Source organism: Sarcophilus harrisii, chromosome 5 (genome assembly GCF_902635505.1).
Source record: "Sarcophilus harrisii chromosome 5, mSarHar1.11, whole genome shotgun sequence".
Taxonomy (NCBI): Eukaryota; Metazoa; Chordata; class Mammalia; order Dasyuromorphia; family Dasyuridae; genus Sarcophilus; species Sarcophilus harrisii.
The window spans coordinates 239,693,427-239,713,000 of NC_045430.1; the positions used below are offsets into that span (position 1 = coordinate 239,693,427).

The window sequence follows — 19,574 nt, forward strand, 5'->3', positions numbered from 1 at the left end:
ACCAGTAATATATCAGTCTTTATCCCTTTCTTCTCATTCTACTCAATAACAAAACTTAAGACTAGCAGCAATATTCCAGATTTAACAGGTTCACAATTTGTGTCTAATATCTATAACTTAGGATTGCTTCCTTGAGAGAGTTTGCATATGGGACATAACAATAGCCTCTCAATGTAAAGTATTCAGGGATATAATTTATTCCTAGATTTTCTCCTTGCTTCTATATGTAATTGAAACTAAGCCTAGTATTTATTTTATTAAGAAGTTGGTTACAAGTATTTTATTTACAGATTGGTCTCACATGTCCCTCTTCTTTCTGACACAGTCATCACTTAGAAGTAGGGGATTATAACCTGGTACAATAGAAGGCTGTATTGGTCTCCTTGCTTCAACATTCCCCCCCCATTTTGTCCCTCTTTCACTGACCATGTCAATAAACTCCAGTCTCTCTCTATTGCCTTCAGGATCATCTTGCTAATTATATTTTATTATCCTCCAGGTATTTTGTGATCCAGGGGCACTGACTTCCAGGGGCAATACAATCTATGCACTTTTACCAGATGCCGCTCGTGCCTGGAATTCTCTCTCACTTCATGAATTTCATGGCTCCTTTTCAAATCTCATCTAAAATTACGTCTTCTGTAAAAAGCCTTTCTTGATTCCCTTTAATATTAGGGTCTCCCTTCTGAAATTACTTCTAAGTTGTCCTGCATGTGTGTGTGTGTGTGTGTATGTTTGTTAAATCCTTGGATATAGTTTGTACATAAATATCTACCCATTATCCATTCCAATTAGACATTGAGCTTCTTTAAGGCAAGGTCTGATTTTGCCTTTCTTTATATCCCCAGAGCTTAGCACAGTTCCTGGAATACTGTAAGCTCTAAATGTTCAGTGACTTGATTTGGTATAAATATGATGATCTTCAGAAACTGACTAGTTCAATTACTGATGTAGGAATATTAACTATATTCATGTCATAGTTCTGGTTCCAAAGCTTGAAGCCCAGAGAAATCTGTAAGAATCACAACTGCAAAAATTACTGAGAGATAGGGCCAGTCAATATTCCAGGACAGTCAAAGACCACAAACCATGATGTTCTGCCTATGACAAATGTCAGCTGTTCATCACCACTGCTGCTGTAGAAAGGATTAGTTACTCTGACTGAAGTTATATCACAGACATTGTTAAGATCAGACTCTGTCATAAACCCCCAGCTTTATCATAAAACCATCCAACTAATCAACCATTTCTTATACTTTTTCTATTCAACTGCTCTTTGACAACATTTCCTCTTTCATTTCAGCAGAACCAAATAAAGATATAGAGGCTTTATCTCACTTGATAATGGAATGAAATAGGAAAATAAATAAAAAAGAAAGTTCAAGTTAAATAACCCAAAGATGACAATCTGAAACATCTCTAAAAACATTTATAATTATTTTTTCTAATAATAATGACCCAGAAACAGTCCATTATTAAGAGCCCTATAGCTGGGATTTGGCTGAATAATGGCATAGCAGTGCCCCACAATGTAAAGTTCCCAAGAAGAAAAAACAAACATGAAGAAAGGGACTTTTATAAAAACCCATTTGTAAATTTGCAAAGCAAAATAAAACATACTAAGAATACACAACTTGGATGGGACTTTTAGAGGAATTTACTGACAAATTCTTATTTACTGAATACTTAAGTATATTTTTCACCAAAAATAGTTTGAGATTAAATGTCTACTGGGTTGTGTGATGTTAAGTAATTCATATTAAACATTTTTTAAATGAGACAAACTCCAGTAGAAGGAAGGCAAAAGACTAGGAAACTTTAGTCTTCATCTTCAATCCAACTATAGACATATGAGTGACTTTCCTTTTTTGCCTCAATTCCTAAATCTACTGAACAAGCAGATAATCTGGTCATTTGGATGACTGACAGTTACTTCAAGGGATAAATAATCAGAGAATATAAACAAGCATAGAAAACTTAGTTTGACTGACCTTTCCAGCACCCTCTAATTCTTTCTTGTCTTTCTGGGCATGTCCAGCCAACATTTTCATTTCAACAAGACCCGCTATTGCAATGATGGGTACGATTGCTAAGAGCAAAAGCGTTAGCTGCCAGCCATAGATCAATGAGATGATAATTCCAGTCCCAAGGTTGGCTATATTTTGTGCAATAAGAGCCAGTCTAGTACCAGTAGCCTGAAAAACATAACAGTATTTTGAAAATGCAACATGCTTAACCTTAACTGATATCATGAAAGTACATAATCATATGAACTCCCAACTGAATATCTTGTTTGTGAAATAATAGGAACAGCTAACATTAATATGTCATATTAAAGTTTATAAATACTTTACATATATTCATTTGATCCTTGCAGCAATCAAGTGATACTATTATTATCCCCATTTTATAAAGCAAGAGACATTCATTTCCGATGACCTTCCCAGGGTCATACATAGTCAGTGACTGAGGCAGAATTCAAACGAGTCTTCCAGATTTGGTATCTAATGTGCTATCCACTGTCGCACCTCAAAAAGGGCAAATACTATTTTTCATGTTTGTATTACATTGCTCAGCACAGTGCCTTAATATATATAGTAGGCATTTAAAAAAAGTTTCCTCACTTGGTAGTCTCCAGAATTTACAAAAGATAGTCTTTTCATGAAAACTTACAGATTCTATAGTATCATAGAGAAGAGGTATTTTATATTTTTATGCAATGTCTGATAAAAATGTACAGAAAAACCACAGTTTCACATTTAACTCAAAGAATACAAACAAAGCCAACAGGAACCCTGATGCCTACCCCTTTAACTTGGGAGGCATCAGTAGCAAGTCTTGTAGTTAGAGCACCAGTACTGTTTTTAGGGTCATCAAACCAGCTTACATCCTGCAACATAAAACAAAATTTTTATTTGTGGGTACAGAATACTGCATATTGTGTCCATTTTTTTTCAATTCTTCAAATGCCTTTGCTAAATTTTCTTCTCTTTTCTTTCCCTGAGAACAGGGAAAGAGGCGAAACAAAGGAATAAATACCACTACATAAAATAAAAAAAAAAAACAATGAGATGAGCAGAACCAAGGGAACACTGTATACAATAATAGCAATGTTATTTTCAGAATGACTTTGAGTGACTAAGGGATTTTGAAAACTATCAATACCCAAATTAACTCTAAAGGACACATGAAGAAAGATGTTATCTATAGACAGAAAAAGAAATCATAAACAGAAGACTGCATAGGATAATTACACACATACATATACATTCACACATACACACACCTATTTGTGTCAAATGGTGGCCATCTCTAGGGCTGAGTAAAGGAAGGGAAAAAAAAAAACGGCATGTTAACTTTTTTGCATATTTGGAAGGAATGGCAAGTAGTGCATGGGTAGATTTGCAGTTTCATATGCAATAATCTTTTATTATACTATGTTATAGAAATACTTGTTTTAATTCCAAAAGTTAAAATTCATAAATTAAAAATAAAATGCATTTTCTAAAAACAAAAGTAATGAAGGGATATTGCATAAAGCACCTAACTTTTCTATCTGTGGCTGTTCCTGCCTAGGAATGAAAGAGAGAGAAAGGGTCTAGCTTTGGATGTTGGAGTATTAGCTATATATGCCAAAGTGGCAGTTCCCAACTCTACCTTTTCCAATTTCTAACAAGTAGAAAGACTACAAGACAATTCTCAGGGCACGCGTCAGACTGAAAAGATAATTTCTTCTGGGAGGATGGATGGTGATTGGTCCCAGCCATGGACAGTGCTAAGCAATGACAGACCCGGGGATCTAGTCCATTCCCCTGTTTTTAAAGATGGTGGGGCTAAGATTCTAACCTAGCTTTTATGATTCCACAGGCACACTATTCATTTGCACGATGCCATCCTCCTAGATAATATGGTCATACCCATTCAGTACCTAATGATGATGGGAGGAAGCTAAAGAACTTACTACTTACTAACCTAAGTTGAACAGAATTTTGGACTTGAGAGTCAGAAAGATCAGAGTATAAAATCAGCACAAGATATCTATGTGTGACCCTGAGAGTGTCAATTAACCTTTTCTGTTTTCTCATCTATAAAATAAAATAGATACATCTGATCACCTCTAAGACCCCTCCCATCTTTATATCTAAGGTCCTACAAGTAAAGCCGTAGGAGAAAGCATTAGGGACCAACTGCCACACTCAGTTTCCTCATCTGTAAAATGGGGATAATAATATCATCTACTTCACAGGGTTGTTTTGAGAATCAAATGAGATAATGTGTAAATTGTGTTCAAACTTTAAAGGGCTACATAAGTTCAAGTTGTTCTCCCTAGTTTTCTGGGTAGCTAAATCTTGTTCAAATTATGTGAAAGGGATATAATGTAATTAATAGGTAAGAATATAATAACAGTTCATCATACCACTGGTGTCTTTTATGTGGTGTAATGGAAAAAATTGGAGGGCTGAAATTTGGAGTTATATATTCTGAGTTCAAATACTGGTCAGATGAAAGGCCTTTTGAGATCATTTAGATCAATTCCCTCATGTTATCAGAAAGTATGAAGCCACTTGCTCAAAAAAGCTGACAGATTCACAATCTGGACCCTGATCTTGGGAGCCCAATTCAAGGGCAAGAAGACAACTCTCGCAGTAAGATCTACTCACCTTCTTTAAGAAGTCTTTCCCAGTTGTCCTTAATCTTGGTGCCTTCCCTCTAAAATTACCTCCCTTTTATTTGGATTAGATCTTGTTTGCACATAGTTGTTTACATGTAGTTTCCTCATTGGGATTTGAAGACTGAGTTCCTTGAAAACAGGGATTGGTTTTTTCCCCCTCTTTCTTTGTATTCTCAGTGCTTAGCACCAAGCTTGTTAGTAGTAAGGCTAAATGGCTAACCAAAAACTCTCTGGATTTTGAATGTGATGGCCCGGCTTTGAATCCTGAATCTCCTACTTTAGTCTCTGTGTGACCTTGGGGAAACTATCTTTCTGAGTTTGCATTTCCTCTTGAGCTCCAAGTCACATGACACATAAACTCTTTCAATCTTTGGGTCATCTTCCCAGATATATAACTAGTTGAGGTATCATTCCTGCAATCATAGATCTTTGATTCATCATTCTGGATCACTGTTCCATTATTCACTGACAAGTTCTTAGCAAATGCCTATTGTTCTCATCTTTAGAAGTGCCATCCTTGCTTGACAAATTCTAGGATTAAAAAATATCTTTATATGCATTGATCCAGGGAAGACTTTTCTTCCCTTAAGGTGAAGTAGTACTCATCTGAAATCATGAAGAATAAATCATTTTGAAGATTTAACAAATTCCCTGTAGCCCTTGAAAGCTTCTCTCCTGTATTTGAAAATGCAAAAACAAGGGTTCTTCCAAGAACCCAAGAGCATTAGTAAGCTAAACCTGGATGAACAAAAAGTCTTATGTGGATAAATTTTTAAGTTTGCATTAGCATTCTAATTTTCTTAAATGTATTTAGCGCTTTACTAAGGGTTATAGCCAGGATTAATTTGTAAGAAAGTAGTGGCCTTGTTCTAAAAAAGGAAAGAATCCTTATGCAATAGGTAGCCATCATTTTATCATCATTATCAATTTTGGACATAAGAGAGAATACCTGTCTCAACATTGATTTAAAGGCCTTATATCGGAGTCTCTTTGTAAGAATCTCTCCAGCTTTGCCAAATGTGAAGCCCTGTTGAAAAGAAAAGAACACATCAGGAAAAGGAAGGGAAGAAACATTTATTAAGTGTATTATGTTTTAAGCATTATGCTAAACACATAGCTTATTTACAAATATTAACTCATTAGAGTTTTCTTTAATAGAAGACTAGTGACCAGGAGGAGGAGGGGGAATTATCACTATTGAGGAACCCCAATGTCACAGGCACTTTAAGGTAGTACATTTGCTTCTAGTGTTGGTCTCCTACATGTCCTTATTGGGCAAATACTCTTCTTAGTCTAGATCTCTTTTCCAATTGGACGCTCATAGGATAGCCATGCTTATTTCTTCCATTGTGGTTCTTGTCACTTAGATTTCTCGATCTAAATTCCACAGTGCTAGCCTTTAAGCCTTTTCTCAAGACCCATTATTTTGATGAAATCTTTCCTTGATACTTTCACTTTTCCATGATTTTTCCTTTCTGTGAATACTTACAATTTTAATATTTGGAAGTATACAATCTTATACTTGATTATATTTTGCCTATATACACAAGTAAGTTGTTTCAGGTGCTTCCATCTTTTCTCTCCAGTGTCTGGAAAAGAAGAAGCCTGATTTTCCACTCTTCCTGTTATGGCTATGGTGAGCATCTGGCACATATGCTTCTAACTCCCTAGCTATTATTATTATTATATCTCCTTTATTATATATTATATGATATTAACTATATCTCTCCTTCCTCATATTGTCATGTATACCCTTATCTATTTACATGTTGTATCTTCCAATAGAAGGGAAGTGCTTTGAGGTCAGAATCCTTTTTTTTTTTTTTCATTTTGGTTTAGAAGTCTTGGCTACTAGCACAATGCTGTCTAATGAGAAGACCCTTAACAAATTTTTGTTAGATTGGATTGGATTACTAAATGTTAATTTTACGAACACAGATTTAAAAGAGCACGGGGCAAAATAAATCACAATGGAAAAGAAAGTACAATGATCAAAATTAGGAAGAACATCTTAAAGTTTGCAATTTCATTCAAGGCATTTGAAAGCTATAATACTAAATTCTTGAGAGCCATGTTCTCTACTGGCTTTTTCTCGCTACTGCTAATTTTACCTTAAGACACGAAATAATTCTTACTTAGGAAAGGATCCCATTTCTATAAAAATTGGGTAAATTTCAGCATTAGTAAAGAAAATTTATGTATTTTCATTTTAAACTTTGTATGACATTTCTCAGCATTTTTCTGGGTCAAAGATTAATATTTCATTTGAAGTAATCTATTTGTTGCAAAGTTTTTTAGGGTCCACTCCAATTCCATATCTAATTATGATGTTAAATTCCACACTCAGTTCCCTCTGACTCCCTTCAACTCTACTCTCAATTATATAATGGGGAGAGGAAGTGTGCCAATTGGAAAGGGATAAAGAGATGGAACAAAGAGGAAAGAGAAGAAATATGTACATGTTTTGTCAAGGTTAACCCATCTTTTAATAAAATCAACAGAGTACATTCTCAAGTACCAAGTTTTATTTACACTTTTACCAATGGAAAATCAACTACCACTGTGTGTCAGGAGACTCTAATGATTTCCCTGTATAACTACATTACATGTAACTTGTATTTGTTTTGTAATTTTTCTATGTCTCCTATATAGACACAACCCCCCACCCCCCCCCACCCCATAGAATGCAAGCCTCATGAGAGTAGGGATCTATTTGCTTTTTGTCTTTGTATTCATAGCATTCAGGGGCTGATATTTCATAAGCCTTATTAAATGTTTGTTCATTGAGTGATCATGCTAAGACAAACACGAAAGTTCCCTCACATAGCTTACATTTTATAGGGGAGAAAACACATGCAAATGGTTGTAGAAAATAAGTAAAAATCTGCATACTTACTTGAAGAAAAAAGGTAATGAAAGAAATAAATCCAAGTACTAAAAACAATAATGAAAACATATCACTATCACGCTTTCTTTTTTCATCTTCATGAAATTCTGTGAAGATCTACAAAAAATAATTTATTTTTATCAAAAGAATGTAGACATTGCCATGCTCACTCACCATAAAAGTCTACACGTCCCATTATTCTTTTATCAATGTTTTGTCAACATTTTGTCTTAAAATATCAATGGAACCACATTTTTGAGATCTAGCTTATAATTTATGCATATATCAATTTTTCTCTTAATTACTTTACCATTCATACATTTGTCTAAAAATTTCATATAATCTATTTACATTTTATGTGAACTACTTTGGGGGTGGGGGTAGGTAATGAATACCATATGGGAAAATGTTTTAAGTGATACAATTCTCTACAAATATTAAAGGAAGGCAAGGTTGAGGGTTTGAAACATAAAATAAACTGACACATAAGGTTTTCTCTCTGGCAAAAGATGGATTATTTTAATATAAAACCAAGATCATAAGATTTAGTGCCACAGAGGACTCATCTGACTTCTTCTCTGAGCTCTAGACCCACATCTCTATCTGCACAAAGGATCCCACTTGGGTATATCTTCAAACTTCAAACACTGCTCTTCTCATTCTACCATTGCAATCTGTGGCACCTGGCACGTTATTTCTGATTTAAAGCCCCCTCTCATCTCTCATATCCAACCAACCATCAAATTTCAACCATTAGTAAGAGGGACTGAACAAATCCAACTTCCAAATTAGATTTGGAAGATAACAAAATCATCCAACCTATCTGCTTACTTAATAGATAAGGACCAGAATCAAGAGAGATTGTGGCTTGCTTGAAAAATCTACACAATGCAGAGTTACTTCAAATCCACATTTCCTGAACCCTAATCCAGCACTCTTTTTCCTACCACAAGTTCTGCTAATATTGAAATAGATCTATAAGTGGCCCAACAAGTCATTTTGAGTCTTGCCACTCTTTCTAAAAGGGCATTATATTCCTACACTAGCTACCAAAGAAGCAGTGCAGTAGTAATATGCAGAAATGTCGATTTCTACTGGCTTCATTCCCTTGCTCCTGGTATTCTAACACATTAAATGTCTTTTTTCCCCTCCATATCCCCAAAGGCTAATTTTTGCTTAAGTTTGTTTGAAGATATAACTTTTTAAAAGCCCATCCTTAAGTGTTGTAATTGCTCAAGGCAAGACTCAAAATCCTGTAGTCATTAGAATGCATCATGAGACTCATAGCTCTTACCCCAATAATCCTGGAAAATATTACAGAAAATGCTGGCTGAAGAGCTCCATTGATAATGGCACAAAAAGTGCCAACCACAAAATAAGGCCATTCTGTCTTATTCATCTTCAGAATCCTGAGAAAAGAAACTTGAGGCACATTTTCATCCTAAAAAATAAAGACATCATGACGAATAACAGAATTTTCAAAATAAAATAATTTTGGTGTAAATTATCATTATCTGCTTGCACGTAGAGCTTAGAGGATAAAACTTTCTTGATCCTCAGGTGCATAAGTAGCTCCCAACAAAGACCATCCAGCACTTGCATCTCTCCCCTCTGTTGTGACTTCTTAGTGGATAGTCAAATGCAAATCAGTATCAATCCAATTGGGCAACAGGGAGGATGTTTGCTTTGCAATCTTGCAACAATGACTAATAATCATTCAGGCATGTCACACTAGCTCAGATTTAATGTTTGCAGTTTTCATTTGAAAATCACTATGCCCTACTGACTAAATAGACTGGTCAAACTTCATGTAAGTTACCAGGCACATCCACGGTTTTGCTTCTCCACATCAAGAAACATCAACTACATGTAAAACATGTAAAACTGTCAGGTGAAGATGATGATGAAAAGACAATCCTTCCCCTAAAAAAATCAAATTTTACTCTTTTTCCATTTTCCATTCCAGCTCGCACACTTCAAACAAGCAGTTTCAGCGATTCATTTTTTAAAAAGCTAAACAAAATATCATCAACATGTCGATTTGCTATTTTTAATATAATTAATAAGGTATCAGATTTAGAGCTGACTGGATACCAACTGATCCAAACATGTTATTTTACAGATAAGAAAACAAAAGTCCAGGTAGGTTGAATAATTATAAGCCTTAGAGATGGAATTTGAATTCAGGTTCTTAGAATGTAGAACTATATTCTTTCCCTATTTTACCCAGAGAATATTCACTTAAATTTTATATTTTATGGACAGCATATCAGTTGATAAGATGAATACGGGGGAAAGTTTTATCTCCCGGTTCTTGCGTTCACATTATTAATTCAGACAGAAACTTAAATCCAAAGTAGTACTGATGAAAAGTTATCTAACTTTTCATCAACTGATTATTAATTATTAATAGTTGTTAGTTGTCTGACTTTTCATAATTAATTTCATTTGTAAAATAATTCTAAGTTTCTCGTCACGGCATGAAGGTTACTCCAAGTTGTCCTGTAACTGTAGTACTTAACATAGTGTTTAATAAATGCTTATTAGCATGACTTGACCAAATGCTACACTAGTTAGTCAAGGGGCTCTCACAAGTTTTGCCAGAGTGGAAAAGCTTTCAGTATGAATCTGGTGAAGACTGTATATCCTCATGAGGGTATTAGCATTGCTCAGCTGAAAGAGGCCCATTATCAGAAGACACCTAAGTGATGTATGTAGGTATGTATATACATACAATTATTAGCTATGTGACTCTGAGTAAATCAATTTAATTGTTGGTTTTTTAAAACTTTAAAATTGATATATGTATATATAATTCTCCTTTCCCCATTGTGAAAGTTAGGATAGTGATGTCCCCATGACCTGGAAAATTTGAATAAATTTTTTGGCCTTCTCTTCACACATATATTTGATTATTATGATATTAAAAGGTAAAATGTTACTGTTATGCAACACTATACATATATTTTACACTTTTCTGAGTTTCTAACTTTTTCTATGTTGTCTGTGGCTTCTGCAAAATTCCCATTTCATTTCTTATGCTGACCCACAGTATATTAAAACCATGATGGGGCGTCATGATGTAGAAAGGATAACTATCTCTCTCTCTCTCTTTATATAGATAGATATAGATATAAAACACATCCCTATGTCAATTTTATTTCCAAATATATTTACTACTTAGTGATACATTTTATTCTTGTAAATTAAAAAGGGAACCATCAGCTCTTTCTGGCATATCTAGCTAGCTATTTATCTATTTAACCATCCATCCATATATATTTAAATATAGTTGTCTCTATCTATCTTTCCTTTTCCACAACCATACTCTGCAAAGAGAAGAGAGAAGTGCATTTTTAACAAAGAATTATTTTTGTCTATAGAATTCATAAATAATGCTCTGACATGCAAAAAGAAATTAAAGATTCTTGAACTAGTACAGTAAAAACAACTTCTGAGTTTTTACTATTGTACCAATTTTTTCTTTCAAGATCATGAAAACAGGAAACTAACAGAGAAAAGTAGGCAGTTGATGGCCAAACAGACATGTGAAGATAGGCAAAGAAAGTTGCCTTTTTTGTGGGCTACTTGGTTCCTTTTTTAAATTTTAGATTTTTTTTTTTTAACGCAAAGTACAAAGCTTAAATTTGATCTTGCTCATTGTACTCCTGGGGAAACAGCCCTGGCCATGGGAGCAGAAAAATATTACCAGACTTACAAGCTTCTTCTCCTCTTCAGCGGTTTTTTTCTCTAAGGTCTGTGTCTTTTTGACACTTGAGCGACTTGATCGTCTTCTTAGGCTCCTGGATTCAAAACCTTTTGTAGCTGGTTCTGAGGTATTTATTTCGTTTTTCAGTTCATCTGAATCACCCTCTGATTCAATCTGATTTCCTGTTGTCTAATATAAGCAAGATGTGTTTTAAAGACTGTAACTGCTGTCAAATTAATATAGTTTAACACATAATATTAAGGATTTAAGTTGGAGGTACTAACATTAATATCCTGTTCCTTTCTTTTCAGCAATAGATTACTAAGAAATGGCAAGCTATTCAAGTGTTTACTTCACATATTTATATATGTAGGTATGTATATATACATACACTTATGAGCTGTGTGACTCTAAGTAAGTCGATTTAATCCTGCTTGCCTCCGTTTTCTCATTTTTCAAATGAGCTAAAGAAAAAATGGAGAACCATTCAGTATTTTTGCCAAGAAAAAACCAAATAAGCTCATGAAGAGTCAAACACAACTGAAACATACAACATACACACATATATTTATACATGTATGCACATGTATTATATAAATTCAAAGATAAAATTGATAAATCATTAAATCATGCATATAAGATGCAATAAGAATCATGCAGACAAAAGAAAATGATACAAGGAGATTTGATTTTTTTAAAAGAATCTAGAAACACAATGTCAAAATGTGATTATATCACATATCTATATCATTGTCTTTTCTTTTCTGCAATGATTCCTTATGTCTATTCTTTTGTACCATTTTTCTTATGCAATTACAGAGACCCAATCACTTTTGTCTTGGCTTTGACCTTAATCACATTCCCAATTTATATTCACAATTTTTTTTCAGTTACCTTATCTTAAGGGTCAAAATTTGAAAACATCAGTAACTCTTATGTAATATTTTTTCTACTTTTAAAAGTGATCTCGGAGAGAGAAAAGCTACTTACTTTCAGTAAATATCATAGCAAAATCCACGTCTCTGAAGAAAAGCATATATATTTTTATATATATGTACATACACACACACGCGCGCGCACACACACACACACACATAGTGAAAATGTACCTGCATGGTAACAAGTTTGAAGTAAACACCTTCCTGTTTCATTAATTCATCATGGTTTCCTTGCTCTACAATTACGCCATCCTCAAAGCCAGCTATAACATCTGCATTACGGACTGTAGACAAACGATGGGCTATCACAATAGTGGTGCGTCCTTCTCTTGCCTATGAGAAAGCAAATTGGAATTAAGCAAAAATTTTTAAAAATTGTAACATACTCAAGATCAGATATAAACAAAATATGGTACTGGAGGCAACACCGCTAGCCCTGACAATAGCACACCTTACCCAATGTACAGTACAAATGAGCTAAAGAAGAAAATGGAGAACCATTCCAAAATTTTTGCCAAGAAAAACCCAAATAAGGTCATAACATTCATGAATGTCCAGAAATGAAAGGAAAATCTCCAGGACTCTGGACATCTCCTTTTGGGATAATTTATCAGAAGATCTATGTAAGGATTGCACAATATCAATAGCCATTAGAAAGGATATAATCTGCATTGATGGAGGGACTAGCCACACCAAGAAGATCATGAATCTTTCAAAGTAAGAGTACCAAAAGTAACAATGACTTGCAAGCTTGTTATTCAGGTGTTGATGACAATATTATCATTACAGTGATTCATTCTTTATGCCTAACACCCAGCAGAGAAACTGCTATACAGTAGGCACTTAATAAGTTAATTGTTGAGTCATTGATAATGGTATTGCATGAAATGGAATAACTGATGGCCTGAAAGTTTGAGTTTTGAATCTTAGATATAATTTTTATTGATATTTTATCTTACCTGAAGCATAGAGGGAGCATGGTTCAATGGATTCAGAATCAAAGAGCTTGGGTTCAAATTCTGCCTCACTCACTTGCTATCTGTGCAAAGTGAAGCCAATAGAGTTCTCTCTCTAGGTCTCAGTTAACTCAGCTATAATATGGAGGACAGAGATTTTTGTTGTTATTAAGTCATGTCTGACTCCTTGTGACCTCATTTAGGGTTTTCTTGGTATAAAGATACAGGAGTAGTTTTGTCAATTCCTTATCCAGGTAATTTTGCAGATAAGGAAACTGAGGACAACAGGAGTCAGTGACATTAGCCCTGCAATGGAATTTCTGACTCTATCAAAGCATGCATTCTCCAAAGCAATTCTCCAATATTCATAAATATTCAAAGAATTAAAGGAGAATCTCCAGCACTCTGTTATTTGTGACTCCAGGCCTGACAATGTATCCACTGTGCCACCAAACTATTCTGGGGGAGGAGAGAAAGATAAATTAAATGGACTCTAAGGTCCCTTTAAATTCTAAGGACATGATTCTTTGAAGGACAGCTTAATATAATGGTGAAGCTAAACCTAAATATATACAACTGTACTGCTGGTTTCTAGAATTATTTATTTTATTATTATTGTTATTCTTTTAAAAAACAAAAAAACTTCTAACTGTAGCTATAATTCTTGGTTTTCATCTACAATTTCCATGTTAAATTTAAATAACTATTAACTTCAATAAATATCTAAAAAGTTGTATAGTACAGTAAACCGTCTAAGCATTTAATTATGATTTCATGTATTGTCAGCTTCAATAACATTGACCAGAGTCTACAAATAGTTATTATATCTTTAAGAGAGAAAAGTTTAGATACTATTAACTGTGATGGCTTATAAGAAGCTACAAGAAATAAATTATCACTTATAATAATTGGTAAAAGTAACTTTAGCTATGATTGTTCTTACAACTAATACATCATTGACAATTATGTTTAAAATTACTTGTAATGGAACTGTGGGTGCAATGGGTAGAGTACCAGCCCTAGAGTCTGGAGGACCTCAGTTCAAATCCAACCTCAGACATTTGATACTTATTAGTTATGTGACCCTGGGCAAATCACTTAATCTTGATTACCTCACAAATAAATAAATAAAATCATTTGTAACGCTCTGAATAACAGTACATCTAGTAATTTGATGTTTATTTAAGCCTAGGAGATTAAAAGATTTTATGTACATATATATGCATAAGTTTCAATAGTTTAAAACTGCACTAAGGCACAAATATCTGTCGCCTCTATATTCTGATCTGCTCCCTGCTCCTTCTATTGATTCTCATTCTCTCCCTTTGTCTCTTTCCCTTTTTATCTTTCCCTCCCTCACTCTCCTTTTCCTCTTTTTCCCTCTCTTTATGTCTGTCTATCTGTTTGTCTCTCTTCCCCTCTCTCTTTCTCTTCTCTCCATCTTCCCCTCTCTCTCCCCATCTCCCTCTTTTTTGCCCTCTCTTTCTGTTTCTCTTCCTCTTTTCCCCTTCTCCCCCTCCCTCTCAAAAGTCTTGCGTCTTTAAGCTATTTAATCTATTAAAGCTGAAAACTAAACTAAGACATCTGAGATATCCTTTATAATGTGTGCATATACATACATATATATGTAATATATATATATACATACACACATAAGTGTGTGTTGTGTGTATTTGAAATTTTAAAGCATTATGAAAATTTAAATATTAAAAAATTTATTCTTCTTACCTAAAATTTGGCTTATGAAAATCAAAGGTCTAGATATTTTCTTTAGATGGCTGGGAGGAATTATCTTAGAAATTACTGAAGAAAATTCCATTTTCTCAGAATAATTCAAAAAGGCATAAAATTAAGATATCCTTATTTCCATTCCTAATTAAAGCCATTTTATTTCAATTCACTGACCTTATCCAGTGCCACTTGTACAACGGCTTCACTTTCCGTGTCTAAGGCTGATGTTGCCTCATCAAGCAGAAGGATCTTGGGATTCCGAACCAGAGCTCGGGCAATTGCTATTCTCTGCTTCTGACCTCCACTCAGCTGGGCTCCCCTTTCTCCAACCAAAGTATCAAATTTCTGTTTAACAGGGAAGAGAAATACACATCAGAATAGCTCTCGATATTCTTCTGTAGATCACTACAACAAACATCTATATCTCTCCTCCATGTTCCAGATATACATTACCAAGAAGAAAAGTCATTATCAGGTAAAGCAGATTAAATGGCATAGTGCAATGAAATCTTTTCCCCCACACACATACATATAAAAAACACATTGTACACATATTGTACACAATATACTCACATATATATACATGTGTACACAAAATATACATGCAACACATACACATACACTTCTGAAGACAAAATGGCAAAGGATCACTGAAATGAGAGCAGTGCTTTGAGTACAGCTATGGGATTATGGGACGAAAATCACCAAAGTCAACCTACCCTTTCTATTCTTGCTAAGTAAACCTACTGAAAATAATTGCTAACTTTTAGGAACACCTAATGGAAAGATGGTAAAGTAGCTTTCTGCTCCAATCCGAATATCAAGTGAGCCTTGGGGAGTTATCATCAAAGGGGAAGGCAAAGTGGTCAAAATGTCAGATTTAACTTGTTGAGGGATTCTTGCTGTATGAATGCAACTGTGGGGCTGACCAACAAAGGAGCACAAATAGGTCACATTAGTCTGTGCTTTCATACAAGAAGAGCTGTAACCACATGAGTAAGGAAGACATCTGTGGCTAGAATAAGTGGAGAACCAACAGATGAAAGTGTATCAGAGAAAGTAACCTAAAGGGTAACACCAGCAGATTTGTGTGGAATCACCAGCTCTGGAGACAGAAAAGTCTTCTACCCGACCTGAAAGTGAGAAGCCTGAATGTCTTGGATTATATATCTTTGTTTCCTCTCCTACCTCTAACATGGGGTGCAGAACGACTGGGACTATATATGTATGGTGGTATTTCCCTTGCTCTCTGTTTTTAATTAAATATTTTGTGCTTTGAATTCACATGTCCTGTGATTTGGTCTGATTTTTTTAAACAAGCATATGAGATTGAGGCTTATGAGTTTCAGTTTTGGAAAGCTACTGACCAAAGAACACCTTGAATTTGGGTGGGGAAGAGGGAGAAATGTAACTTTCAGGGGCTCATATTAAAGTGCCTACATCTAGGATGGAAATTTCTTACATAAGGAAGTTTCATGATAAAGTCATAGGCATTGGCTTCCTTGACAGCTTTTTCAATCTCTTCCATGGTGACATCTTCACGGCCATAGCGAATATTTTCAGCAATTGTGGTTGCAAAGAGTACTGGTTCTTGACTCACAACTCCAGTAATTTCCCGCAGATATCTTACGTTTAGGGTTCGAATATCCTGTCCATCAATGGTGACCTGCAAAAGAGGTGAATTTCACTTTCACGCATCTATCTAAGTCAAAAAGATTCATGTCAAGCTAATACTAAGGAACTATATCATAAAATTAAAAGTTTGACAAAAGTCAATTCTCTTGAGAGCAACAGCATTTTCTCAGGCTCCTCAGTTATCTTTGATTTTCCATCTCTCTCAGCCTGCAGATCCAAACACCAAGTGTTGCCATTACAATTCCAAAATATGTCTCCCTTCTCTAATTTTCTCTCTTTCCGCATTTGTAGCTGTTGTTGTTGCTCAGCCATGTCTTAGTCTTCGAGATTTCTTTTAGGGTTTTCTTGGTAAAGATAATGGAGTGATTTGTCATTTTCTTTTCCAGCTCATTTTACACATGAGGAAACTGAGACAAATAGGAAAAGTGACTTGCCAAGGGTCACATAGCTAGTAAGTGTCAAAGACTAGATTTGAATTCAGGTTTTCCTGAGTCCAGGAATAGCTCTCTATCCACTCTGCCACCTAGCTGGCCCCTTCTCACTTGGCCACCACCCTAATCAAGGACTTAATTATCTCTTGTCTAGAAAATTTTGATAGCTTCCTAATTGGTTTCCCAGTTCCCATCCTCTTTCCTCTATAATCTATCCTCTTTATACAGTTGCTAAAATTAAAGTAGTTTAAGACACTCCTGCACTCAAATATCTTGAGTGGCTCCCTTTTCTTAAAGGAAAGTAAAACTCTTCAATATAACACTTAAACTTGACAATCTGACTTGCAATTTAATTTCCAGTCATATTTTACATTGTTCTTCACATCTTTAATATTCCAGCTAAAACTGGACTGCTTAGTATCCCAAATTTAGCCATCTATATTTTTTCATTAGTGAATCTGTATCATTCATTTCCCACACCTAGAATACACTCCTTCCTCATTTCTGACAGTGTCTTTATCTTTTTTTTTTTTTTATTATTTTTTTAAGGTTCAGCTTTGGTAGGTATCACATCCAAATAAATATGTATACCTTTCCTGATTCATCTCTCTCACAAATTTCATTTGAAAAAATCTCAGCTATGTGTATTTTATATCCAACTAGTAGGATTGTTGTTGTTCGTCCTTTGTTTGCAAAAAGGACCAATAAAATTACAATAGATGATGTTTTGACTAATGAGTGAGTTGAATTTAAGTGAGTCAGAGATGCACAAAGTTGTTGGATTCACTCATCCAAAGTCATCAAAGTCCAGTGGTGGGGCAAAAGTTAAGGCAAGCGGTGGTGGCTTGGGATGCAATGGATGACTTTGGTATATTCTATGACCAAGTTATGTTTTCCCCTGAGGCAACTGGGGTTAAAAAGTGACTTGCCCGTTACAGAGCTGAGACCAGATTTGAACTTGGGTCTTCCTGAATACAGGGCTGGTGCTCTAACCCTCACACCACCTAGCTGCTTCCTATGACCAACTGTTAAGTGCTCATCTACCCTTTCTGCCAGGGAGAAGTCTTCCTATGTTTAGGGTAGAGGATCTCTTAATTCACTGCCAGGTTTGAGATTTCTTGGCTATCCTCAATCTGACTGAGTCTGTCTGTTAAGATGGGTTTTATCAGGATATAGCTGCTCTACATGCTGTAGCTTCTTAGATCCACAATTAGTATTGAATAACAAGGTGAATACTGAATACTGAAGGTGAATAAACAGCCCTGAAAAAGGATTTAGGCAAGTGCACACATCAGAGGTGCCAGTTCCTTGATCATCCCATATACTCCATATCCTTGAAAGTCCAGCTACCAAGTACAGAATACTTTACATGCAACAGGTGCTTTAAAATATTGGTGGAACTGATTCTTACCATGCCTTCTGTGGGATCATATAACCTCTGTATCAACTGAACAGTTGTACTTTTCCCACAGCCACTGTTTCCAACCAAGGCGACTGTTTGTCCACTGTAAACCTTGAGATTGAGACCCTTCAAAATCTGTACAGACAGGTAAGAAAAAGATAATCGGTATTAATGCAATTTAGAAACAGAGTTTACCAAAACTTGATTGGAATTTAGAAGTTTTCTGTTCAAAATTATGCTTCAACTTAAGCATTCCATTTGAACTTATTTTTATTGAACTCATCAATTTAATTTGTGCATCTATTTTACAGAAACAAAAAAGCCCATCTCTTTATTACCAGTATTCTATTAGTCTTATTTGGCTGTCAGACATAGTACACAACAATCTTTGAAAACTGAAGATAATTATCTCTCAAGAGGCAACAGAGAAGTACAAGGAAAGTGCACACAGATTGAAATATATAACCAATGAGGAAATTCAAAGAAGAACAGGAATAAAAGGTAATATCAGAATAATGAATGACAGGAAGAAAAGATTGGTTAATCCCAAGTTAAGAAGGCAAAGAATGACAGTCGAATGGCCCCAGAACTCCATTAATATCTCTCTTTGTTAGAAGAAAGCAAGAAATGCTTCAGAGAACTTATGGGAGGATATACACAAGAGATAAATAGGGCAAGGACTCGTGAGTGATGATCTGCATCACAGAAGAGAAAATGCAAAATGATGAGACTATAGATCCATTTGAGAATTTTGAGTCACTCACCTTGACCTCTTTCCGAGATGGGTAAGTGAAATGAACATTTTTGAACTCTAAGTTTCCTTTAATATTATCTGGTTTATGGCCATTCATCGAATAGCTGTCAATAGTTGGATTCTAAAGAAAATAAAACATGAAAAAATGAGAATACTTCTAGGCCACAAAATTGAATTTTTTTCTCCCCAAGAAATGTAAGTACAATGTCTTAATGAACCCCCCCCCACCCCCCCAAAAAAGTGGACAACATAATTCTAGTAACATTATCAGATACAGTTACCATATATGGCAGAGAAACACAATGTTGCATAATAGGGTTTTGAGTTGAATTCAAAAAGATTCAGGCCTATATCTCACTGGTAACAATGAATACAAAAGTAGTACCAAGAAATAAAATACACAAGTCATGTATAAAAATGTAAATCCCATGTGATGGAAAAACATCTTGTTATTGATCC

At 34.9% G+C, this 19,574-nt stretch overlaps 1 protein-coding gene across 1 annotated transcript in view; it reads right to left on the bottom strand.

Annotated features, from left to right (window-relative positions):
• LOC100917353 (ATP-dependent translocase ABCB1) overlaps positions 1-19,574 on the bottom strand; it is a 151,724-nt gene that overhangs the window by 121,783 nt on the left and 10,367 nt on the right. Inside the window, 11 exon segments of the mRNA XM_031939944.1 lie at positions 1,992-2,195; positions 2,807-2,890; positions 5,622-5,699; positions 7,569-7,676; positions 8,854-9,000; positions 11,278-11,457; positions 12,378-12,539; positions 15,068-15,238; positions 16,356-16,559; positions 18,371-18,496; positions 19,126-19,236. Coding sequence (XP_031795804.1) covers positions 1,992-2,195; positions 2,807-2,890; positions 5,622-5,699; positions 7,569-7,676; positions 8,854-9,000; positions 11,278-11,457; positions 12,378-12,539; positions 15,068-15,238; positions 16,356-16,559; positions 18,371-18,496; positions 19,126-19,236 — 1,575 coding nt within the window.